The following is a 25,700-nucleotide window of genomic DNA, read 5'->3' as shown; positions in this document are numbered from 1 at the left end:
AGTTCATGCAGAATAACTTGCATTCTAATAACGACGTGATGCACAAATTGCAAGACGCTCAGTCGAAACACAAAGCCGCCATGGACATGATAGCAAAGCAGTTGTCCCAAATGCGTGGTTTCTTTGAATGAGATGCTGTGGGGAAATGAAGGAAAACTTCTATGCCATGGTCGAAACCACGTGACCGAGCAAACATTAGTCACGTCATCTTGAGATCCGGGAGAGTGCATATGAAGGACCGACGCTGGAAATCAACGAAGAAGTACCCGCGCAAGCAAGTAAGGGGAAAGAGAGTCAGGGAGATAGCCTTAGACCCAGAGAAGTTCCTGTTCAGGATGACCTCCAGAAAGGAGATTTAGGGGGATCTCTACCTCGATCAGCTGATCCATTTTTCCTAGATCCAGAGGCCTGAGTTAGTAAGTAAGGAAGGAAGTAGGGAAGCTGGCGAAACCCCAGCTGGGAGTTCCACAAATGCGGTGAAGCGGGCAAAGCCGTTTCCATACCGAGGGGAAGCAAAGAAAAAGAAGGATGATACAGAGGACCTCATGGAGATTTTTAGCAAGCTGGAAATCAACCTGCCATTCTTGCAAGCCCTAAAAATGCCTGCTTTCAGCAAGTTCATCAAGGAATTCATTGCTGGGAAGACCAAGCCAGACGGGAAGATTGTGATCGTGGAGAACGTGTCTGTTGTGATACAAAAGAGAAGGATGCCTTCGAAATGCACAGACTTAGGTATGTTCACATTACCCATTTCTCTAGGGGATATCAAAGTCGAGCATGCTATGTGTGATCTAGGGGCGTCTATAAATGTTTTACCGCTTTCAATCTAAAAGAAACTGACAGGGGTTAGGATGGTCGCCACCAAGGTGGTAATCCAGTTAGCAGATAGAACTTGCATTTGTCCTGAAGTGTGTGTTAGAAAATGTCATAGTCAAGGTGCATGATTTTCTATACCATGCTGCTGATTTCTATGTTATCAAAATGAATGATAATGAGTCTGCCGAGTCTGGGTTGGCGTGCTTTTAGGGAGACCATTCTTGCGCACCGCTAAGACCATTATCGATGTCTTCAATGGAACAATTTACTTGGATTATAATGGGGAAAAGTATACATTTTGCATAGACGAAAGGAATGAAAAGACCATCGGATGTTGAGAATTTGTACGCTATAGATGTTATTAACCCCTTGGTCCAAGAATATCTTGAGACAGAATTGATAATGGGGAAAAGACCATTCTTCGCACTGCTAAGACCATTATCGATGTCTTCGATGGAACAATTTGCTTGGATTATAATGGGGAAAATATACATTTTGCATAGATGAGGGAATGAAAAGACCATTGGATGTTGAGAATTTGTACGCTATAGATGTTATTAACCCTCGTCCAAGAATATCTCGAGACAGACTGATACAAGAATCTGACAACTCGGAGTTGGAGCCATTTAATCGATCGAGAAGTTTTAGGGTGGTGTGCAGCAATGAACACAACGGAATTGACAGATGAGGAACTAGATTTAGTAGGAATCAGTCCTGATCTCTGCATGCACCACATCCGTTTAGAAGAGGGTGTGAAGGCTCACCGAGACGCACAACGGAAACTGAATCCGAACATGCGAGAGGAAGTTCTGAAGGAGGTGAGGAAAGAAATGCAAGTGATGAGAAAAGAAATGGTGAGAGAGCTTGGAGGGATAAGGAAAGAGCTAAGCGGGAGCCGTGAAGAGGTGAAGACCCTGCGGGGAAATATTGCGGACTTGGCGGTGAAGTCCGCCAAGCAGAACGAGCGGATGACGGAGGCTGTGGAGCTTGTGATGAAGATGGTGAAATGGTTGGAGAAGACACTCCCCTTGACCCAGTCGAAGGCAACTCCTGGGTCCAGCAGCGAGGTCAAGCAACTAGGCCAGAGCAGTCCCTCCGTCCAGCGACCACCGCACCCGATCAAGCAAATGGTTACCCTATTCGCGTCCAAACCGGTGTTAACCCATCCAGATCAAAGTCCATGATGTTAAAGAAACCAGAGTCCGATCAACCAGAGCAAGAGAAGGAAGAAGAGGAGCCGGAGATGCCGGCGAAAAAGAAAGTGAAGATGACCCGACCCGGGATCCCACCCCAATCTGGCTCTCGAGGGAGCCAGACTCAGAAGTGAATCACCCCCATGACCAAGTAACTTTTATTTTCTGATTTCCGTTATATCTGTTTTTTTTATGTTTGTTATTATTATTTGTGTCTCTGTGAATATTTGCTATATGTGTTTACCTTCTCCCACTTAGCCCAATACTTGGTCTAAGTGTGAGAAGTTTTTATAGGTTTATTATTTGTTTATTGTGTGTTGAATTGACTACCCTGTTTCCCCCCTTCACGACGATGGCTTGGGGACAAGCTTGAGTGAAGTGGGAGGGGGAGGGGAGTCAATGCGTGTAGTTGTCAGCATGTTATGAGTCGTTAAGTCTAGGTTTTGTTTGCATCGCATGAGCTGGTGAATATAATATGACATGATCTCCTTAGTGAAAGTAATTGAAGATAGGATGTATTTCAACTTAGAAGCTTTTTCCTTTAATAAGCCAAGTCAATCTGGACGAAGTAAGAACGATAGAAGATGTCTTAGCTTACTTAGTTGTGAAGCCCCACTATAAGAGTGAGTTATAAGCCTTAAATAACTTTGAGCTAACACATGTAAAGGGGCCGCCACTGAATGCTTAGGGAGAAGAGTCATGACGGAGAAAAAAAAGGGGGGGGGGGGGAATTGGGTTATGAAGGTATAAGGCTGGACGAAGTCCAGGTAAAGGAGTTATAAGCTGGACGGACGAAGTCCAGAGGAGAGAAGAGGAAAATGGAGGAATAAGCTGGACGAAGTCTAGAGGGAATATGTCTAAGGGCAGGAAACAATAGTAACCTGACCCAGTAAAAAAGGGGGAAAACAAAGTGTAAAAAGGAGAAAACTCTCATAACCCGACACTTCAGTGGTGTGGCAATAACTTATGAGAGAATCGATCCTAACATCCCTGGTGAGGAATGAGTGATCGAGTGAATCCAACAATTGGAAAAGTAAAAGGCTATCTTGACGAACTGATAGATTGATTAGGTAGGAGAAGGCAAGGGGCCAATTTGGAGAAGTGCAGCCTGTTGGATTGACGTTGATCTTGTGGGGACGATTGCCTAAAAGTTGAAGCTAGTTCATGCATATGTGTCTATGTGTTTTATCTTTAAGTGTTTGTTATCTGTGCATTAGTTGGGTCTAGGTCTAGGAGTCTGTTTAGAGTCTAAGGAGTCGGTCAGGGGATAACCGTGCTTTGAAATTCGCCTTATTCTTTTTCTTGTCTTTATACTTGAGGACAAATATGGTTTAAGTGTGAGCAGTTTGATAAGGCTAATTTCATGCATCGGTTATGTGGTGAAAAACACTTTATTTTGCTGGGTCTAACGCAGTTTTAAGCCAGGTGTGTGAGGGAGCCGCTAGATCCAGGAAGAGCTGGAGGCAATGGACTAGCAAAGGAAAATGAAGGAAAGTGAGCAGAATTGAAGAGAAAAAAATGGCTAGACGAAGGAAGTCAATAGCTGAGGGCAACAAAGACTATTCATACCTCGCTGGACCCACTTCAACGCCTATAAATAAAGGAGCATGCAGCACACGCCATATACATGATTTTGCTCTCAGCTCACACACACACACACACACTTGGGAAATGGGAATTCTGGGATAGTTTAGGGTTTCTAAGGGGCTCATCTTCGGCGAAAGTCAGTGGTAACACCGTCTTCTCGGAGGGCGAAGAAACAATCTGTTTACATTCAGCTTTTCGCACTTTTATTCCGTCGAACTTCATCGTTTTGGAAGTGCTTCAATCTCCTCTTAGGTGAATCCAACTCAAGTTGCTGCAGGAGAGAACATAGGAGCATAAATGATAATAGTTACAAAGATGTAAGAAGCACTAAAAATAGTCATTATAGTGGAATTGCTTACATTCTACTTTTAGAGGTTCATGAGTCTAGAAATCTTACATGGAAAATACGAGTACATATCTTACAACATCCACATTATACACATATGCCTAAGAAAATAGCATGTCATAGGTGACTTATTATTCAAATGGATATCCTAATATTACATATGGAAAGTTGCATGTTGGACATTGATTTCATTCTTACGGAAGACGCCAAGGTGCATTCGGGCTAGATGAAGCACAAGAAGTAGCTGATGATCTAGTTGTTCCTTTGCCATTAGTAGATTCGCGGTCAGAGGCATTTCCGACACCGTCGAAAAGCTTGCGTGGATTCATCTTACCCTTTTGTTTACCAGCTGCTGAAGAAGATTGCCCACGAAGGTGTGCTTTACCCAAATGGGTTGTGTCACTTGGGTGGGGATGCGGTCTAAACGAGAAAACAAACGTCGTGGATTGCTTGAGCTCGACCGCCTACCGACATTGTTCAGTTGGAAAAATTCATGGAGAATGATAGAGGTTTGTTGTTGGTGTGTACGAATGATGTCCTGAATCAGCAAAAATAATTCCTCGTTCGATAAGAACTGTGTACTCATTGCAAGTAACTAAGATTCTTTTTATCACACAGCTATTTCAAACTCAACTGCACAAATAGAAGAAACATTAATATATGGATATTTCATGACTACACATTAGAACAATTGAGAAAATTCCTCTGCCTAAAATTGAGAAATTGAGAAAATTCATCTACCTAAAAATGAGAAACAAAAAAAACAATTGCCGAATCATTGCTATCAATGAACAGTGCAAAAAATAGTGGACTCAGAGAGAGCACCGCTCCTCTCTTCTGGAGATAAAGAGCACAGAGAAGGCCATACAAACAAAATTGTCCTTGAAAATTAGGGCTTAAGTTGATTTCCCCTCAGAGAGGTAAATTAGAGCACAAAGAAGGCCATACAAAATCGTGTAGGGAATTATTATGAACACATACTTAGAAATTGTAAGAATTGACAGGAAGTGAAGCTTTTACCTATGCAACCCAGAACGTTGCAGAAGGCAACAAGAAGAAAGAAACTTCTTCCAACTTGTAGCTTCGTCCTTGAAAATTAGGGCTGAAGTTCCCAGCCCTTCAGAGTTCGTGTTCTATGGTGTGAATCTGCTAAACAAAAATTAGGGCAAGAAGCTTCGCATCAAATCTCTCGTGCAAAAATTGAGGTCTAACAGAGCTGAATTTAGATAGAATCCAACCTCGTGTTTTCGTCCAGTGTTGTTTGTAGCTTTCATCCAACAAAAGAGCTTGAATTTTGGGAACCAAGAGCAGCTTGAGAAGAGATGAAAGTGGCGTAGAGAAGAAGAAGGTTCTTTTTAGAAAGATGAATTTTTTATGGCAAATATTTTGAATGCAGAATATAATCATAGCATATTTTTTGGAAAAGTTGTCGGGTGAAAGCCATTATTGTTCATCGGGATTTTTGCAGGCTGAGTATAGTTTAGTGGGCTTTGAGAAAAAGCAAATTGGTATCAAACATTGGAATAATTAAGAAATGGAGCTCTTTTCAGGGCTATTGAATGGCATCAAACGTACCCTTAAGGTACGATTCTACCTTTCCGCTATCGAGTATCGGACATTGTACATCGTGCACAAACGTCTCTACTTTGAATAACTTTACAAATGGACTCAACAACTCTATCCGATCTCACAATTTTAACTTTTCCATGTAACTGTCATCCACCTCGACAATGAATATCTTTAGGACATTCACTGGCTTGGATCTTTTATGCAATAGATACTAATTTCATAATGTGAGTAATCGTCAATAAAGATGATAAAGTAATTCTTATCAACCCAAGAAGGAGTATAAAAAATGACCACATATATCAGTATGTATTAACTTAATAAGCTGACTGTGTCTCGTGGCTGATTTCTTTATAACGTGTTTAGTTTACTTTGGTTTAATGCAGTCTACACACATATTTAGGACACTAATTTCCAATTTTGAGGAAGACTTTCATACTTTACCAACCTCATAATCATTTCTTTAGAAATATGACCTACTCTTTAATGCCACAAGAACGCCAAACTTTTACTTGACGAACAACGCTTAACGCCTCGACTTTTAATATTAAATAAGGATCCAGAAAACTTTGCATTAAGATTGTATCAATTTAGTGAATCAAATAATGTACCATTACCATAATAGTAATCATTTCGGTACGATGTGGATACACCATATCCAATCTTGATATTAAAACTTAAGTTATCCAATCCACTTACAGAAACAATATTTATAGCATATTCAGACACATAGAGATGGCCATTAAGATCTACATGACATCCGATGTCAAAGATCAATCTGTAAGTCTCAATGCCTTTGTTCCATGCCTTATCATGTTTCTAAAATGAACAATTATTGTTCAAATCCTTTTGTAGATTGGATCGAACTGAATCATGTTTAACATGAGACGTATGGATTATAGCACCAAAAACTGGCCACTAAGTATTATTAGGCTCTTCGATAAGATTTAATTTAAAGTAAACAAAAACCGTTATGTTCAACTTTCTTATCGAATCAAGCCTTTTTTTTAGGACAATATTTCCTAAAATGTTCTATTTGCTTGCAAATGAAACACTTCTTTTCCTTATGGATATGCTTTTCCGGACCTTTCAAAAAATATTTATCCTTCCTTTTGTCCTACTTACTTAGTATTCCTTTACTGGTGCCTACATTTCCAAGACCTATGAGATTCGCACTTTGATAATTTATCTTCTTTAATCCCCCTTCCCTTTTGAAACCAATATAGCCTTTAATTCTTTAATGTCCCAATTATCTTTAATGGTGTTATAATTCACCTGGAACTGGCTAAAATTAACATGTAGGGAGTTTATGATAAATTGGGCCGAGAATTGCTCATGAATCTCCATTCTCAAGGTCGTTAACTTTACTGTCAAGCTAGACATGTTTGTCACATGATCGTGAATTGGCTGAGACCAGTCAAACTTCTTTGTAGTAAGCTCATTCGTTATGCTTCTACAATTAACTTATCAACCAAACTCGATCTTGAACACTCTTTAATTTTCTTAATGAATTCCTTGCATTTTCTGTCATGGGCAAAGATGACCTCAAATTTTTCGCCATCGTCATTCTCATAAGGCTCAACCTGTTGAATCACTCCCAAGTCTCACATTGAGATTTTTAGTTACAGAGTGACATCTATAATGGTTGATGATTCCTCTTCCGTTAGTATAACATGGTCCAATATCTTTACACCCAGCGTAAGCCGGATCTATTCAGACCATTCTCCATAATTTTGCCCATTAATTTAATGACAGAGTTAGCATATGCATTCAAATTTTATGAAGCTGCAACATTTATACATGTTTATCTATACGTGCTTGAGTTCTTTAACACAGATTCATAAACATTAATAAAAACTTTAAATAACATGCATTCAAGTAACCTTTGGGTAATACTTAAGCACATATATTTTCAACGATGCTAAATATATACTTTAACAATCACTCAAATTAAACATATATCAAATAAGCATGTTGCCTTTGGGTGTACATACTAAATGACACATGAATAAATGATTAATCCACTTCGTATTTATTAACTATATACAATGATCCACCTTTGGGTGATCTCCTAGTGTATAGATAATAAAATAATTGATCAATCACACTCTTATGTCATTTATAGCATCTCTATAATCATGATCAATTAATTAATATTTATCATTTTCAATAAATAAATGCAATATAACAAGACCACTTTGGTGATAAACAAGTTATATATTATTTAAATATTGAAATCTTTAATGTGTAGAATATCCTAATATTTGTTTTAACATTTCATAAAACAATTACCCAACACACAAGGGGAAGCATATTAACCAAAATCGAAAAATCCAAGAACATTCAAATTTCGATTTTGAAATCACATAAATGGTGAATTAACCAAATCTAGATTGGCTTTGATAACAACTGTAAGCCATTTCTCAATACTTTAATGATTTCTATAATGAAATCTAATTCTAGATTTGAATTCATTCAACCATAGCATTTATACTATAAGTGGAGATAAAATCACCAACCTCCAACCATGCTTTCTTCATTTGATGTAGAGGTTGAAATCCACCATTTAATGTTTGTTCTTTCGGTGATTGGATCCTCCAATTGATGTTATCCCCTCTTTAACCTCAAATTTTTTGTTAATTCTTTTGATGGATAAAAAATCAAAATACTTCATTATATAATATAATATGTATATCTATAAATGCCGTGATACTTTTATGTGCATGTAACTGTTGTCATATCATGTGTTCTTTACATGCAAAGCACACACATATATATAGCAATTAGACGTCTTTCCCCAAAGTTTGCTTCTACTCGCACTTATGCTTTAATTATGCACTAACCGAACTCCTCAATGAACAGACGTGTCTATTGGAGTTGTTAGTTATCAAATTACAACATAACTGCATGTTATTAATATTCATCACATACTATAACACACATCACACATGCACGGCCAATTTATATATATACACAATCATTACCTTTCATACATATATAATATTATAAGTATAATAAATATATATATGGTAATGAAACTCTTCGTATACATATAAATATACACTATTATATTACATAATTAGAGGATAATCAGAGGTAAGAGAAGAGGGTTATCAATACACTCGAATTCTAATTCTTTAATCGAAACCGATCCATCACGGAATCGTCTTTATTATTAGAATCTTTCTCATTTAATATAAACTTGATCCTTATAATTAAACCGATAGACACATAGGTCATATAAGAATATAAATATTCTTACATCTACCTCCCATTTGTGTAAGGAGTTTCCGTACATCTTTTATTCATTCAATTGTATTTTCAATTGAAAGCTAGGGTTTATCTTCAAGAATCTCCTCAAATTTGTGTTTAATCAAATTAGTTGTAAATCTAATGTTTTTATAACTAATTAGTTTCCTAAGCGTAGTTGGGGAAGTGAATTGGGAGGAAAAATGATCTTGCTATGTTAATATAGATTTAACTTAGAATGTTTCAATATAGCTTGGGGGAATTTGTGTTGCTAGCTTGAGGAATTGTCATGCTAGTACATAGCAGTTATATTATAAATTTAGTAGCTAAAAGAAATTAAAAAGAGAACTTGGTCTATGCTTAAAATTGTTGTGTTTGTGCTGACTAGTTTTATCACCACGGGCCAAATAATTTTCAAAAAATAAGAAAATATAACTAAAATAGAGTACTTTTTTTTAGTACTCTATTTCTTTCGTTGTGACTAAATATAGCCTAATAAGTAGGTAATAGAAGTAATAATTAATTAGTCGTTTTATGCTACTTTGTTTGCAATAAATATTGGCTTACAAATTTGTTTTATTTACATTTACAAACACTACATACAAATTTTTATAACAAACCATTTTAATAGTAGTGTTTACAAAATAGTATTTTTCTAAATATATTAAAATATACCATTGTAATATTATAAATTACTGCTACATATTATACTATTATAAAAAATATAATTATTTATTTCAGTTATTAATTCAATAAATTGACCAGTTTAAGTTTTTAAAAACATAATTGTGAGAAATATAAGATTGGATACCATATAATTCTATTATATATAGGAGAACTATTTTTTTATATTTCAAACTGACTTATATTTCTGTATTACAAAAAAAAATTAAATGGAAACATCAAAATTTCAGAAAGTGCAAAAATAAATGAAATTAAAAAAAATTACGGTTCCAATTGAAAGAAGCACTAATTTTACATTGGTGAGGCTATAGAAACACATGAATGAAGAACATCTGCCACGAGAAGTGTCAACAATGGGAAAAAAGGATGAAATAAAATGTAGTACTAGTAATTGGCAAAACTATGTCGTCTGGAAGAACAGCATAAAATCCTTCCCCAGTTAATAAAATTTAATTTAGAACTTTATAAAACATCGTCTTTTAATTTAGAACCCTAAATAATAAGGGAATTAATTATAGACTTTTCCAATCCATAAAACCCCAAAATAATGAAAATCTCTATAAACGCCCAATACAATCTCTCTCTCTTGAGATCGGCGCCTCCACTCTCCCTCTCTTTCTCAACCGCCACCACCGCCACCGCGCCCATCTCCCTCACTCCTCAGCCCGTCGTCCACTGCTGTCCTCTACTTCTCTTTCCCTCCCTCCTATCGAACGTCGATAACAGTAAGCTCGCTTTCACCTTTTAACCTTGTTGATTTGGGGAATTTCGATTTTGTTGCTGTTCCATGTTATTTTGGTTTTCAAGGATATGAAAGAGTAGTTGAAGGAAAATCGGATTCCTATGCTGCAATCAAAAAATAGCCTTCTCTTGTGATTTAGAAGAAACAAAAACAAGTAACGTTCTTCTCTCAATTATTCACCGGTAGCCCCAAAAAGTACAATTATTAGTAATGGGCTGCTACTTCGTTTTTCTATTTCTCATCCTTTATTCTCTTGTTCATTTCCTGCACTAATTTATGCAATTATATATTTTGATTTCAATATGGTGATCCATTTTTTAAGCTATATTTTTTAGCAGCTTTAGTAGTGGGGCTGGGGGCATTTGTTTTGACCAGAAATTATGTCAGTTTGATTTGAAGAATAGATAATCTGTTGCCTAAATTTCATTTTTTTAAAGCTTGATTAATCGTGAGTTGTTTGCACACACAGATTAGGCGATAATGCCGCACAAAACTCGACCTCTGACGGCACTCTTGGTCTTCACTGGCGTGAATGCTCTCTTGCTTCCAACACTTGGACCAGTTTATGATTTCGTCTGCTTCCTTCCATATTGGGAAAGAAGGGTGCGTTTCTTGTGTAGTTTATACGTCTTTGATGTATTCTGTTACATGATTATTGCTATCAATTTTGTCTGCATTTTTTAGTTTTCCCTTCGATTAAGATGCATTTAGTACTTCCTACTGCCTTTATCCACCGAATGCTTGTTATATGATGCGTCATTGATTCCACAATTTGGATGGCTATTGTGCAACATGTTTACTTTTTCTGCCTTTGTTTTTTTTTTTTGGATTGTTTTGCCAAAGTTTTCCATTTAAAGAGACGCACCCTAAATGTTATTCATGCTCCTTATGGTATCCTGTATGTACAGCTTTGAAGTTTATTGCTACTCTAGTGTTTTGTCATCCGTTGTTTTTTTTCATATTTTCACTTGTTGATACTGGATTTACACAGAGAGAACGTCGACGCCAAGAACGTGAAGCTGCCTCTGCTGGAACTGTTGGATCGTCTTAGTCAATAAGTTAGAACAGCTTTAGAGGCGAGGGTTATCAGCACATGGGTTTTAGAACATGAATATTCATGCAGTTAGGCTCACATTTCACTCAGAGGGTGACAGTCACGGGGTCTTCATGTTGAAGCTGATAAATAATTCTGTTGTGATGTTTCTATGACTTGCGCGTTTAACTAGTGCTGTTGGATTCTAATATGGCTGCCTGGATGCATTTTGCATCTGTCTCTCTAATTAAAGTGCTTTGTGTTATGATATGGAGTGTACCCGTCATAGTCAGCCTACTAATGTGGCTGTGAAAGCATCACACATTGCGTTAGGAAGGATGAATTAGGTGGTTCACATAGTAACATGTGGAATTTAGAAAGAAACTAAGTTAGCTCCAAATCGCAAGACCAATTTATTCAACTTGTTGAAGTTCCGAAAAAGATGTCAATCAGGATGCATCATTCAAACAAGCTTATGCTCTATGTTTGCCTTACGGGTTGTTGATTTTGGGATTGTTTTAGTGCTTTCTTGATCTTGAAAATTTCTGTTGTTCGTTATGGATATTACCTTTACTCTCATGAATTGGAACCTCTATGATTCTAAGGCTCTGCCATGATATCTATACAATATATAAAAGGGGAGTTTTGGGAGGTTTTGAACAATCATTTTATGCTGAGGGATGTAAATGCAATTAATATAAAATTCAGAAATTAATTGTAATAAATGGTTAGCAAAGATAACTTATTAGTGGAGATTGTGGGAGGTTAGCAAAGATAACTTACATTGAAAACCGGTCACTTTTTTCCTGCTCAATGCTTTTCTAAGGTGAGTTGGTCGGGTGGATGTGTGACTTTCGCCAAGAATGCTAGGGAGGCTTCTTTGTTCGACGCAGTGGCTGCACAGCTCACTCGAATGGTACAGATTGTTTATGCTTCACAACCTATTTTTGATACTCATATGAATTTTGTTATAAAAATAAAGATTTTGTATGTGTTTAAGATTCATCCATGTTAAGAAGGTGGATGTCATGAATAATGAAGCATGAACTAATCACAGAACTCAAAGTAACAACTTTCTCGTGCAATATTAGAGTGCAGGATCCACGCCCGTTAAGGGAAAGACCATTGCAAAATTGAAGGTCGCGATAAATGGTTTCGGACGCATTGGGAGGAACTTCCTCCCTTGCTGGCGGGAAGGACTCACCACTTGAGGCTGTGGTCGTGAATGACAGTGGCAGTGTCAAGAACGTAAGTTTATGACATACAAAAAATATCCAACCTTTGAGATTCAACTGAATTACTGAGTTCTATTTCAACATTAGGCTTCCCACTTGCTCAAGTGACTTCATGCTTGGCACCTTCAAAGCAGATGTCGTAGACGGGAAGCCCATCAAGGTTGTCGCCAACATGGACCCTCTCAAGCTTCCTTGGGCTGAACTTGGCATTGACATTGTCATTGAGGTATATATCTCTGCTCAAAATCCAATGATTATGGTTGTCAAGATTATACTGAGAAATCTTGAACGCATGGGGCTTCCTCCACTTGGTGTTTTCCTCAAGTTTGACTATGGGGTACTTCTATTTATCTTTCTAATTAATATTCTTTTCTTTAATTTGATAGTATACAATTACTATTATATTTATATTTGATTTTGGTGAAATTAACAGGTTGAATTTTGGATTTGCTTACTGTTGGAAGCTGGAAGCTTATATTTTTTATATTGTTAGCCTATTTCGCAAGATACGGTAAGTTTGATTGTTGAATAGAAGTTGTATGATGTATATTTTGAATGTAGGGTTACATTATGTGTTTCTATGATGTATGGTGGAATTTAAAAGGTTCAGAAAATTTATGTTAATCTTTAGTTTTTATTTATATCATTGTAGAGTTCTTTTTTAGTGTGGTTCTGTGATTTTTTTGTTTTTTTTCTTGACGACGAATTGTAAAAGATCATGAGTACAGGGACGTGGACGAAGGTCGATAATATGTAGCGTCATTTTACTGCCGCCATACTCCTATTCAATTTGCATGTATGGATTTAGTCCTTTTCAATATGTATGTTATTATTATTATTAGTCTAATTAATTGTAGATTAGATTTATTCTTTTAGTTATTGGAATGAACTATCAGGCATTCACCAAATTTAGGCTTTTCTATATTATTGGCCAGTTATATTTTTGTTTATGTTATAGTCCTCACTAATTTATATATTACCATCCTTTTGGATCACTTAAAATCAGATATTATTACTATATTGAAGATTGACGGCTTTACCTACGAGTTATGTTGAAGAGTGACGAATTGTGAAGAATTGAAGATTTTAGTTTATAATGATGAGATTGATTTTAATTTTAAAGTTAATGTAGTGCATAAAGAAGTTTTTAAAATAATGAGTAATTATCCATTATATTTAATTTTTTAGCGTGATAGATTTCTATCTTCCTACTTCATAATTTAATGTTTAAATATTATATTATGTGATTTGTTTCAAATTTATTATGCTTCAATGTTGATTTGTATAGATTTTTTATTCTCATATAACTAAAATTGTTACTCATATTTTTCATTGTTAATATTGATTCTAATTTGTTTAATTAATTTAAAATTGAAAATTAATATTTTAAAAATATACTCCCTCCGTCCCCCATTAAGAGTTACACTTTTCCATTTCGGTCCGTCCCCAATTAAGAGTCACACTTCATTTTTACCATAAATGGTAAGTAGGTCCAACATTCCACTAACTCACATCACTCATATTTTATTATAAAACCAATATAAAAAGGTGGGTCCCACATTCCACTAACTTTTCAACCAACTTTTCTTTACATTTCTTAATACCCGTGCCCGGTCAAACTGTGACTCCTAATCGGGGACGGAGGGAGTATTAATCTGTGCTATGCACATACGTAGTACTACATAAATATGCAGTTTTGCCACTTGATTTTTCTGGTTAGTGTATAACATTGGTTGTTAGCTTGTACTTTTTGGATCTTTTGTCTACATTGATATCTATCTTATTCTTGTAGGATAACTTGACCTTGTGAGTATTCTTGTCTTCATCTGTCATCACCTCTGTGGAGTCTATATCATCATAGGTCCCAATAAACATGAGCGGATCAGAAATGGCATTTCCACTGAGTAGAAGTCGTGGGTTGTGGGTTGCACTGTGTAGAATGAGGTGAAAGTATATATGCCTCAATTTTTGTAAAGCATACTGGTTTGAACTCTCTGCTACAAGATATTACATCTCAGTAATAATTATGTTTGTATACTTGTGTTATATTTAAAAATACTTGTGTTATTGTTAGTATATTTTCTGGAATTAGTAATGAAATGTACATGCATTTTTTGTATGATTTCGGAATACACTTAGCTTTGATTATCTCACTCTCGCAGACACACACTGTAGTTTGTATTTGAGCTTTTGTGTTTGTACGTTGTCATTTACACTATTCATTTTTCTAACAAAATGATCAATAATGATGCTCCGTTACACGCCATTACTGGAATGAGATATGACCAGTGAAATTCTATTTGACGACATCTTTCCTATGATATTGATGCCCATCATTCCCTAGACGGTTGCTTCCTCGCTGCAACTTCTAAAGTGGTGGTTCTACCACTTCAAGTTAGGCCGTGGTCCTTGCAAATAGGGGTGGGAATATGGGTATCTGTGGATACCCGACCCGAAAAAACCGGGTACCTAAACCCGAAAATCATCTTAATGTCTATCCAAAATCCGACCCGATATATTTTCGGGTACTCCAATACCCGCCCGGGGTATCCATACCCGACGTATCGGGTAACAAAATACCCGACTTTTTATATGTGTTAATATCTAATAAAAATATTCAAATTGTATATATTAATATAAATATAAATATATTTAAATTAACTAATCTATACATCTATACATATATAAAGTGAGAGTTTTGGGGGTATTTATGGGATTATCAAGGGGGTTTTGAGGGTATTTATGGAATTACAATTCCCGATGCTAGAATGAAATTCACTACGCACCAATGGTTGTACATTTAGGAGTGAATAAATAAAGTTGTACTTTCAATTTTGTGCTCTATATTTATATAATGTAATATATTTATATAATGTAGATTTTAGTGTTTGGTAGAATTGTTTATACACGTGATTTGTATACGAAAAAAACTACATGTTGATGAATGTGAAAATTATTTGCATGATATGAAGAGATTATGATAAGCATTCATAGATTACATGCTTATTTATGTTATTCTCTCCTTCTGTGTAAGATTACAATGGAAAATACAAGTTTATTTATCAATGTGATATAAAAATATGCGAAAAAATGATAAAAAAAAAATCAATCATATTGTTTTCTGCTTTTGCTCCATCATATTATTTGTGCGCCGAGGCTCTCAAAGAAATGATCAAAATGATTGGTCACCATTTTGTATTATTATGAAAAGGCATGTGAACCGTTTTTGCAAATTAATTTAGGCAATACAAATGGATATGAGTTGTGCTTATGCGTAATCATGATCGATATTTATTTATTATAATATAGCTTCAGCTTTTTATATGAAAAATTATCGGATGGAAGTTTAAAAATATGAAAATTAGGCGTTGCATATTAATTGTCCAAAATATAACTCCCATCATCATTGTATATATCAACAATTGCCATTGCATTTTAGTCATTACTCCATATTAATTGCTCAAAAAATAACTCCCATCATTATTGTGTGCATCAAATGCACATTTTAGACGCGGAGAATGTGAATAGTTTGAGAAAAGCCTCATGGTTCATTTTTTGGCCTATAAATATGACATTTGATCCATCCACACTTACCTACTTCCCTTATACAATTCAAACTTCATCTTTTTGTTCTTACCACGAGTAGCAAGGTTGATACCATGGAACCATTCCACACCTTGCTCGATGATCTACAACTAACGAAAACTAATTCGATTATCAAAGTCCGTTGTATCCATGTCTATGAAGTTGCCGCTCCTAGAGACAAACCCAATATCGTGAGTTTAGAATGTGTGCTTCAAAATCGAATGGTATGTTGTTTTGTCCTTTTTAGTTATGTTTTTGAAAGTTATATTGTATGAAATCATTAGCTATGGACTTTTTTTGTATTCAGGGCATAAGGATTCAAACAACCATTCCACGAATTCTACATGCAAGGTTTGGTGAACTGAACCCAAACATCACAAGCAACTATTAATATTCATTGCTAAAAGTCTGAAACACGTTTACAAACAACAAATAATACCAAGCCTTTTCATTTCATTAAAAGCGGCGATCAAGTGCCAACCAACATTATCAATTTCAAAAATTCACTAAATTATCAGTCTTTTTCTTCTTCCACATATTTAGGTCATTAATTTTCTATACTCCTTCCAACTTCCTTCCCTCTCTATAAATTTTCATGAATTTCTCCACTAAGTTCGTCGCAGGTCTCCTTGCCATTGTGCTAGAGTCCTCCATCGTGATTCCGGCAAGAAAACCGGAGACGAGATAGATGGGTAATGGGTTAGTACTGTTTACATACCTTCCAAGATCAATTCTTTTTCGGATATTGAAACCTTGGGTAGAAAGGAAGAAGAGAAGCTCTGAAACTTAAAAGAAGTCGAAGAAGATAAAAAGACTCTTTTTTGGATATTGAAACCTTGGGTAGAAGGGAAGAAGAGAAGCTCTGAAACTTAAAAGAAGTCGAAGAAGATAAAGAGACTCCAGAGGTGTGGAGGAAGAAGAGACTCAAAGCTGCTTATATTTTAGGTTATGAACTTATTATTCGTTTCATGAGTTAAAGGTGGCTGTAATTCAAGGGCATGAACCCAATAAGTTGGGCTTGATATTTAGCTAATGTAATTGGTTAGATTGTAGTACTATTTAATTTGTAAAAATGCATTTTACATTTTATAATTATAGTATGTACTGAGTTCCAAGGTTAATAAATATGTTTTAACGGCCTTAGTATAAATGAATTTAACGGCCTTAGTATAAATGAATGAAATCTCAGTTAATAATATTATACAATTATGCATCATTATTGTCAATATATTCGTACTGTTGCATGATCGAGTCTTTTCCATTGTATCAAAAGTTTTAAATATTAGATAATAATGTTGTGTAATATTTAATGCACAATAATAATGATGATAATTAATTTTTTTAATTCAATCCAATATGTAATATAATTTAAACCTATATTATTTTTTAAATTTCAATGTTTAAAATGACTTCATTTAACTTTTTATGAGTTATATAAAATCAAGTTTAGTAAAGTAAAAAGAATGTCATGACTTTTTTTTGTTACAATTAAGGAAGTGAAAAGGTTTTATTTATTTTTGTGATAATTATGAGAACTAGAAATGAAAAGGTTTTTAAAAATAAATTGATAAGAGGTGGAAGTAAAAAGTTTTTTTTGAAGATAAATTGATTACCTATTAAAAATTTTGAAGTTAGATAGTAGTACTTCACTACTAAAGTACAAATTAAACCTCTATAATATTTTTTTTTTATTATTATTATTGTAGTAATAATTTGGGGAAGTAGAAATGAAAAGGTTTTGGAGTTGAAAAGGTTTTTTTGGGTTCGCGTAGTGAAAAGGTTTTAGAAGAGGTGATAAATGAAAAGATTTTGCAAAGAGATCTTAATATTTTTTGTAATATTAAAGTCTATTCTAATGGTTACTATTGGAAAGAAAAATTATATTTATTAAAATAAGAAAAAAAATGGTAGTGATAAAATAGAGCAATACAGTAGAAATGTCTGACTTAAAGTGATCCAAAATTATGGTTACATAAATTAGTAACATAAACAAAAATATAACGGGCCAATAATATAGAGAATGCCTAAATTTGATGAATAGCCTAATAGTTCATCTCAATAACTTAAACAATATACATGGTACTAATCAGATTAATAATAGTAAAAATACCGAAAAGGACTAAATCCAAATATGTAAAACGAACAGGTGGGAGTTTTGAGAGAAATTATCATAAATGTCATTTAATTGCAATAAAATCACGTCATAAGTAAAGGGAAGTCAAAATGATTTTAAGTTTAGGGTTTAGTTTTGGGGTAGTTATGGAAATGCCATTTTAAATTAGATATTATTATTTACATAAAACTGTTTTTTTTGTTGGCTAAATTGTCGTAAATATTTACCTTTGAAAAAACGCGAAGAACTCTTTGCGCAGGGAAGAAAGAATAACACGACGCATTATTTTAGGGCATAATGAATATGTATATTTTCTTTTACAATCTACCCCATATGTTTTATGATTGATAGGCCATAGTATATTTTCTTTTACTAACTAATTTTTCCATGATAAATCCCATTGTACATTAGTTTCAATTGCTTAGTTCATTTCATTTTAATTATTTATTTGTTTAAAGTTATTGGATTTATCGAATAGTTAACTCATTTAATGATTTATTAACTTAATGTAGTTGATTCATTTAAAATTTTTATGTTCTTCACAATTTTATTAAAAAAAATTTCCCCAAAATAAAATAAGTGATCAATAAAGCAAAATCGAATTGAGATGGAGGAAGAATTTTATTGATTTTTGGCTCATTTGTTGGTCATGATAAATATATTATAAAGTTAAGGGTTTAGGATTTAGGTTTCAAGGTTTGGGTTTTTAGTGTATAGGGTCACTATATTGCAATGAAATGAAGCTTGATTAGAAAGTGTCTCACCAGTGCAATCTTAAATTATAGCTTTTGATAAACAATATCTTAAATCTCATTAGGAGAAGTAAACAAAGAGATCTTAATATATATTTATTATTAAATACATTTATAATTTTAGATTCATATATAATACTATAATGTTTCGTACTATTCTTATAAATATTTCATAATTTGATATAACTATACGGGTGTAATACTAGTATATTTAATGTTGCAGTTATTTTGTAGTATAAAACTAAAAAAAAATGGGTCACTTTTCTTTTAAAGTATATGATTATATTTATGGGGATTGATTATGCAATATGTAAGTAAAATAATAAAAGTTACGCATTTAATTAAACTATAGAAGCAACCAATAATATAATTCAAAATTCAAAATAATTAACTACAATATAAAAATCACATGAGTTGGTTATGCAATACGTAAAACTTGAGAGTTTGGAGAAGCCGTGACCTAGAGCAAGAGAGATTGACTTATTTATATAAGTTTAAAGAAAGTTAATCTAGTAAGTTGTAATTAGTAAATAAATTAACCTAGCTCTTGAAGCCCAAAATGGCTAACCCTAATTTAAAAAATACTTTAAATAATAAATTGGATATTCGGGTATATCCGATACCCATTCGGGTTACCCAATACCCGATTTATCTTAAATTTCAATAACCAATCCCATAAAATTGGATATTGGGAATTCATACCCGATCCGATATCCAATACCTGGCGGATATCGGATCGGGTATGGATAAACCCAATACCCGATATCCGTATTTCCACCCCTACTTGCAAACGATCCTTAAAAAAATTATGTTCAAATCTATACATATATAAAAGGCGAGTTTTGGTCTTCTTTTAAAATATTTATAAGTTTTGGTGTTATTCTGCAGTATTTATAAGTTATGGAATAATATGGATATTTATGGAGTAATTGGTATAAATTGAGCTGTTACATGAGTTTTTGGAGTTGTTGGTATAAATTAAGCCGTTATCCATGATTGCAAAATTATATTATGATTTATAGATATCTAAATTTTGCAGATATTATATTCAATTGTCAAATAAATTATAAAACATATAAAGCAATAAAATGTGCATATTTTAATGATTATATTGTTAACTATATTAAATGCTATTTATAATTATTTATATTCTATTGTTATAAATTAATTTAAAAAATTGATTGGTGCAGTCATGCCTTTATAAGAAATGTTTTTGTTATAAAATGAAATGTATTTTTTAATTTTTTCCTTTTATTTCTATAGACATTGACTTTTAAGAGTATTAATTAATATCTTTGTTCAATGATAAGTAACGATAAAAATAATTATGTGCATTAATTCTTGGTATCAAATTGGGTGCTGCAAGGAAAAACGTTACTTATAAAACCCTAGACTCCATTAATCAATTTTAAATTAATTATTCAGTTTTTAAATTTTTTAAAAACTTATTTATCATAATTAACGTGTGAACATTTTAGTTTTTTTAAAAGAATAGTAAACTACAAAAATGCAAGATTTTAATATGAATATTTACTCTATATAAATGTAAAGTAACGGTCAAATAATTTATGGCTACTAATGGCTGGGTTTCAAATATTTTGTTTTATATTTTTTCGTCTATAAATATACGCCATTTGCATTTCCTTCTTGCTTTCACCCATTGCATAAAAGATCAGCAGGATTCTTACTCTTTTATCAATAGTAGCATATTTTTGTTCAATCTATTCTATCCACTTTTTTGTATGATTATTATGTTACTAACACAGCGGTCTTACTATCGGAAGGAAACTGAAAACCATGGAATTCAGCATAACTATGTCAATGGAGAAGGAGTAACAAAGACGGTGGATATATAATCCTATGAGAGAGAGAGTGAAAGGCGACGACCTGAAGCCCGAGACATAGGCCGTGGAGAGATACTCATGTGAGAGAAGGTGAAATAAAAACAACACTTTTAAATCATATTTTGTTGATCATTCTCTGTTTGAGTAATGTTAGTTCATATATATAAATTTTTTCTTAGTGTGAGTTTGTTTTTTTCTTTTTTAGTTTTTTTTTTAAGTTTAGCTATAATAAATATTTTTTATAATATTTGTATCGATAATGCTTGTCAATTTCGTTGTCAATTTCGTCACTTTCATAGTTTAAAGTAGGAAAACACTCAAAGTTAACGAAATGTCGAGAGAAAGCAAATTAAGAAGATGAAGAACACAAGATATCACATTGTTTTCGCGCAAATGAGAAAATCATCATTTTGGAGATTAAGGAGGAATATAAGGTCAACAGTAGATTGGGAGAGAAATAAGCATGAGAGAAAAGTTGCGGCGCTCTGATGGTGTGTTTGGTTGGATTTGTACTCACTATTTCTTTTTCTTCATTTTGCTATTCGTATTATTGTGTAATAAAGGTTGTTTATCTCTTCTCTTTTTATGGCGGTATCATTGTCCTTCTAATATTTTTTAGTTGTATATAAATATTTTATGTCTATTTCATATTAATAGTATTTTAGTATTGAAGTGTGTATGTTGTTAAGGACATAGTATATAGTATTTTTTATTTTTTTATTTTATGTAATTATATTGTTTCTTATTTTATTTACAATCTCAAATTAATAAAATAAATATTTTAGGTCGCGCATGGCGCGGGGTTCACACTAGTTGAGTATAAAAACCGACTCCAAATAAGTTGGGACAAACTATCACTCACCTACAATTATTTAATAAAATTTCCCCAAATTTCTCGAGCACAAGTCTTGCACTCATTTCACATTGTATAATCCAAATTAGTTGAATGGTGTTTTTTTGGGTAATTGATGGTGCTAAAATATCTTTATTTATAGAGTTAATATTTAACTACGTGACTACGTTTGCATATGTTAAATGCGGCGTATACCTTTTAATTTGAGCACTTAGGGTGCAAATTTAGTTCTCATGTTTCTGGTATACTCATACCCAACGGATTTTGGGTGCCCGAAATTCCGAAATTGTGGGTTTGGATAGTTGATGTAAGACCTTTTCAGGTTTTGGATACCCGAAATCCTTATTCGGGTACCCGATTAGTACCAATTAGTACCAGTTTATGGATTTATGATAAACAATTCTATCTAGGATAGGACATTTTTTTATATTCGTTCTTGTTAAATTGTTATGTCTTTGATATGCAATTATGCTTTCCCTATTTTATTTACATTTTTATTAATAAATTTTGAAAAGTTTATCATAATGTCTTTTGAGTTCTACTTATGTCAAAAATTTCTTTATTTTAAAGTTAAGCAGTGTTTAATGTCTATATACATGTGTATAGTCGTAGAATCATAATAATAAGAAAACTAAAGCACTAAAATTGAAGTTTGAACTTTTAACAATAGTAATAAGTACTACTAGTAAGCATTACGTTCTTTTTAGGGCATCCACAATGGGATGCCCTAAGCGACGTCCTATGCACCGCCACGTCAGCATTTTATCCTCCTCCTATTCCACCTGCAGTGGGGCGGACTATAGCCCGTCCTAAGCGACGCCCTAAGCATTTTACTATTTTGTATTTATATTTTTATGTTTGCAAATGTAAATAAAAATAATAAACAAATAAAAACAACACAATTAAAGGGAAAATCTAATTTTACTTAATTAAAAAAAAGTTACAAAATAAGAAATAAAAAAAGCACTAAATACAAAAAAAGGAGGCTAGTCTAGAGAAGTCCCAACTTGCGGATGAGGCCATCGATCATTCGCTGGATCCCCTCGATTTGAGCCGGGTTGATCGCCTGCATGAGGGCGGTGTGCGCGTCCAACAACGTCCGGTAGTCGGAGGAGGCCGCCAAATCCGCGTACGCATGGGCCGCAGTCGAAGTCGCGGACGGCGTCGAACTCGGGGTCGGCGACGGGGCCTGGTCAGGCGGTGCGACGGAGGTTGATGTGGCCTTTCCCTTGCCCTTGGCAGCCTTGACGCCAGAGGGACGCCGTGAGGACATCGGTGTGCCAGAACTCTCATCCTCGAACACCGGACTGTTGAGGTCCATCGGAGACGCGCCGCTATCGCTACTTGTATAATCATTGAAGGTGCGCTTCGAAGCCCTCGTCCTCGCCGCCGTCGATTGGGGAATCACACCACCAACGAACTTCTGCTTGTCCCTCAAGAGCGCCCAGGACTGGTAGTGCTTGAAATCGCCGTACAATGAAATGTACGACTGCATCGCTTTGTCCCGCACATCCGCGAGACTCTCACCACTGGCCTGCTCCCTCTCGCACTTCTCGTACTCCGCCGCGAACAAATTTACCTGCTTTTTTATTTGATCCCAATGCTTGCGGAGCTGCTCCCCGTGGCGCTTGTACGCGTTCGCCGGCTTGGCCGCGTTGTATTTCTCGGCGATGCGCTCCCAATGCGCAATCACCCTCTGGTTGTTGGCGTACACCGGATCCTCCGAAACATCAATCCAACATCTCGTCAAGACGATGGATTCGGGGTCGGAGTAGTTCGTCTTTCTCGGGTCGAACTCTTCACATACCTCCGTTGTAGGCAACTTCTGGGCTCGTGCCTTGGTCCGCTTCTTCTTGGTGACGGACCCAGAAGCGGTGGCGGCGGAATCCATTTTGCTTGAAAATGTAGTGAATTTGATGAGAGTGAAGTGAGAAAAATGAAGTGTGAAAAATGAAGTGAAAGAGGAATATAGGAATATATAGGTTTTGAAAATTTAATAAAATTTAAAAAAAAAACTAAACCGCGTCGCATCGTCCGTGGCCCATCGTACGCCTCGTCCACAGTGGCGGACGATGCGACGGACGATGGGTATCCTCCGCGCATCGTCCGCGGACGATGGGTTATCCATCGTCCGCGATGCTGCAGTGGCGGACGATGCATCGTCCGCCGCATCGTCTGCCCCATTGCGGATGCCCTTAATAATTCTTATACTCATCACAATATAATTTATTTAAATAGTGTAAATTTGAAATATAACAATTTCGGGTTTACGGTACCCGATCAGCTGGATTCGGGTACCCGCATCGGGTATTAAGGTACCCGAATTCGTATACGGGTTGGGTATTGGGTGTGATATTTTATAGATTTCGGATTTGGGTAACCCCAGGTAACCGAATTTGCACTTGTTTATAAATGGGTTTTTGGCTTTTTAAACCAAAACCTTTTCCCGAGTTTCGGTTTTTCCCATGAACTATGAGATTTATTTTTAAAACCACGAACTTTCATTTTGTTTGGATTTTCCCCCGGCGGGTCAACAACGAAACCCGGGTTGTCTACATGTCAATTTTAATCATATTTGTCACTAAATTGATTACTTGGATCCTATTTGGCACAATAATACATACAGTCACAATTATTACATAACAAATGACAACTTTTGAATAAACAAAACACAACTTTAACATTTTGAATTATGTTATTCGGGTCGGAAATGTACTATTCGGGTCGGGTTGGGAAAATCCTAACGAAATGAAAGTTTATGGTTTTAAAAACAAATCTCATAGTTCATGGGAAAAACCGGAATTCGGGGAAAGGTTTTGGTTTAAAAAGCCAAAAACCCTTTATAAATTATGAATGCTGGTAGTGTGCACTTGATAATTTTTTGTTTTTTGGGTTTGCGGTGCTATCACTATCTGTTTGGGGTTGTTTTGCAATCTTAACTCTGTTTTGCGCAAGTTAAAGACAATTATTACAATCACTCCATGATAGCTCAAGTTGTTAGTTTCCCTAACGAACTTTTCTCAGTGTGGAGGTTTCATCTACGTCCACTTTCCCTTCTCCTTCTGGTGTGTTTGTATTTGAATTTAATTTAATTTTTTTAATATGTAATTTAATTTATAATATTTTTATGCAAAGATTAGAAGAAAGGGCAATGACCATTGCCTTGAGGTGGTTTTTCCATCAGCAGCTTTTCTTGAAGGTCAGGCAAGAGTGCGTGATGCCGATGGTCCAACGTTTGAATGTACATACGAAGGCTGATTCTTTATTTGTCGGATAAAGATAGTACCTCCATCAATGCATTCTTGAAACATCCATATCTCAATACACAACTCTGTAATCATTAGCAATCTAAAATTTCGAGTAGCTGCCAATTCTACAATGGAAGAAGATTGTTATGCATATGCTGCTTCAAGCTTTGGTGAAGTATACTTTTAGAGCAAGGGTTAAACTACAACTGAAATACTCCATTCAGCAACAAATACTAGTAATTCTACATTTTTTCATCCCACATCGCTGAGATATGGAACAAGGCTACTACACGCCAACCTATATAAATATGCATAATTACTCCTTTGCAAAATCACGCAGCTGCGCGTTGAGCACATAGCGAACTATTCTTTCGCCTTTTACTAAAGAATACCGTGTGCTCGTCGCTACTTAACAGCATACGCAATTTACTTAAGCAGCATACGCAATTTTTTGGAGGGTGTTTTGTTTATAATAATAAAACCCCAACAATTCAAGTCTAATTTTTTATTAATCTACTATATTTTGCATCAATGTAATAGTCTGTGTTAGAAAGCCAATCTAATTATTTTGACTGTTTCAATTTTCCATTTTATGACCAACAAATTAATTTCAGAAAAAAAGGAGTGTTGTTTCTATGCTCCTTCATTCCAAAAACAATATTAATTCGACAATACAACTAATCGCTGAAATGAGTTCCATCACTTCCTCTCATTCAATCCTATCTATAAAAACTGGCATAGTAATCAATTAATGAGTTGTCCACTGTGTTTTTGTGAAGGAAAGAAAGTAGGTATCCCACATCGGAAGAGCATGGGATGGAGTATGAGAAAAGTGGTTAGATAAAGTGAGGAAA

At 34.8% G+C, this 25,700-nt stretch overlaps 2 protein-coding genes and 1 pseudogene across 6 annotated transcripts; all 3 read left to right on the top strand.

Annotated features, from left to right (window-relative positions):
- Positions 1-9,987: 9,987 nt before the first annotated feature.
- LOC125222987 lies at positions 9,988-11,481 on the top strand. 2 transcript variants are annotated; one of them, XM_048125915.1, is made up of 4 exons: positions 9,988-10,166; positions 10,249-10,337; positions 10,653-10,786; positions 11,175-11,481. In XM_048125915.1, exons 3-4 carry the CDS (start codon positions 10,664-10,666, stop codon positions 11,232-11,234), a joined length of 183 nt encoding a protein of 60 aa, XP_047981872.1. In that variant the 5' UTR covers positions 9,988-10,166; positions 10,249-10,337; positions 10,653-10,663; the 3' UTR covers positions 11,235-11,481. The 2 variants fall into 2 exon arrangements, with proteins under 2 accessions (XP_047981872.1, XP_047981871.1); XM_048125914.1 differs by lacking the exon at positions 10,249-10,337 and having other exon boundaries at positions 9,989-10,166.
- Positions 11,482-11,626: 145 nt separating this feature from the next.
- On the top strand, positions 11,627-13,092 carry LOC125222985 (glyceraldehyde-3-phosphate dehydrogenase B, chloroplastic-like). 4 transcript variants are annotated; one of them, XM_048125913.1, is made up of 5 exons: positions 11,627-12,132; positions 12,308-12,464; positions 12,539-12,677; positions 12,777-12,788; positions 12,885-13,092. In XM_048125913.1, the coding sequence occupies exons 2-5, from the start codon at positions 12,442-12,444 to the stop codon at positions 12,942-12,944; spliced, it is 234 nt and encodes a 77-aa protein (XP_047981870.1). In that variant the 5' UTR covers positions 11,627-12,132; positions 12,308-12,441; the 3' UTR covers positions 12,945-13,092. The 4 variants fall into 4 exon arrangements, with proteins under 4 accessions (XP_047981870.1, XP_047981869.1, XP_047981868.1 ...); XM_048125912.1 differs by having other exon boundaries at positions 12,747-12,788; XM_048125911.1 differs by having other exon boundaries at positions 12,315-12,464; positions 12,539-12,788.
- A 12,091-nt stretch (positions 13,093-25,183) lies between these two features.
- On the top strand, positions 25,184-25,323 carry LOC125185721 (annotated as a pseudogene).
- The last annotated feature ends 377 nt before the right edge of the window (positions 25,324-25,700 follow it).

This window comes from Salvia hispanica, chromosome 4 (genome assembly GCF_023119035.1).
Source record: "Salvia hispanica cultivar TCC Black 2014 chromosome 4, UniMelb_Shisp_WGS_1.0, whole genome shotgun sequence".
Classification (NCBI taxonomy): domain Eukaryota; kingdom Viridiplantae; phylum Streptophyta; class Magnoliopsida; order Lamiales; family Lamiaceae; genus Salvia; species Salvia hispanica.
The sequence above is the reverse complement of the archived record's forward strand: the minus strand, read 5'-3'. Positions and strand labels throughout refer to the sequence as shown.

Coding starts and splice junctions, on each gene's coding strand:
- LOC125222987 (XM_048125915.1), top strand. CDS start 10,664: ATGCCGCACAAAACTCGACCTCTGACGGCACTCTTGGTCTTCACTGGC. Junction 10,787..11,174: donor TTCCATATTGGGAAAGAAGG/GTGCGTTTCTTG, acceptor GGATTTACACAG/AGAGAACGTCGACGCCAAGA.
- LOC125222985 (XM_048125911.1), top strand. CDS start 12,442: ATGACAGTGGCAGTGTCAAGAAC. Junction 12,465..12,538: donor ACAGTGGCAGTGTCAAGAAC/GTAAGTTTATGA, acceptor TTTCAACATTAG/GCTTCCCACTTGCTCAAGTG. Junction 12,789..12,884: donor TCCTCAAGTTTGACTATGGG/GTACTTCTATTT, acceptor TGAAATTAACAG/GTTGAATTTTGGATTTGCTT.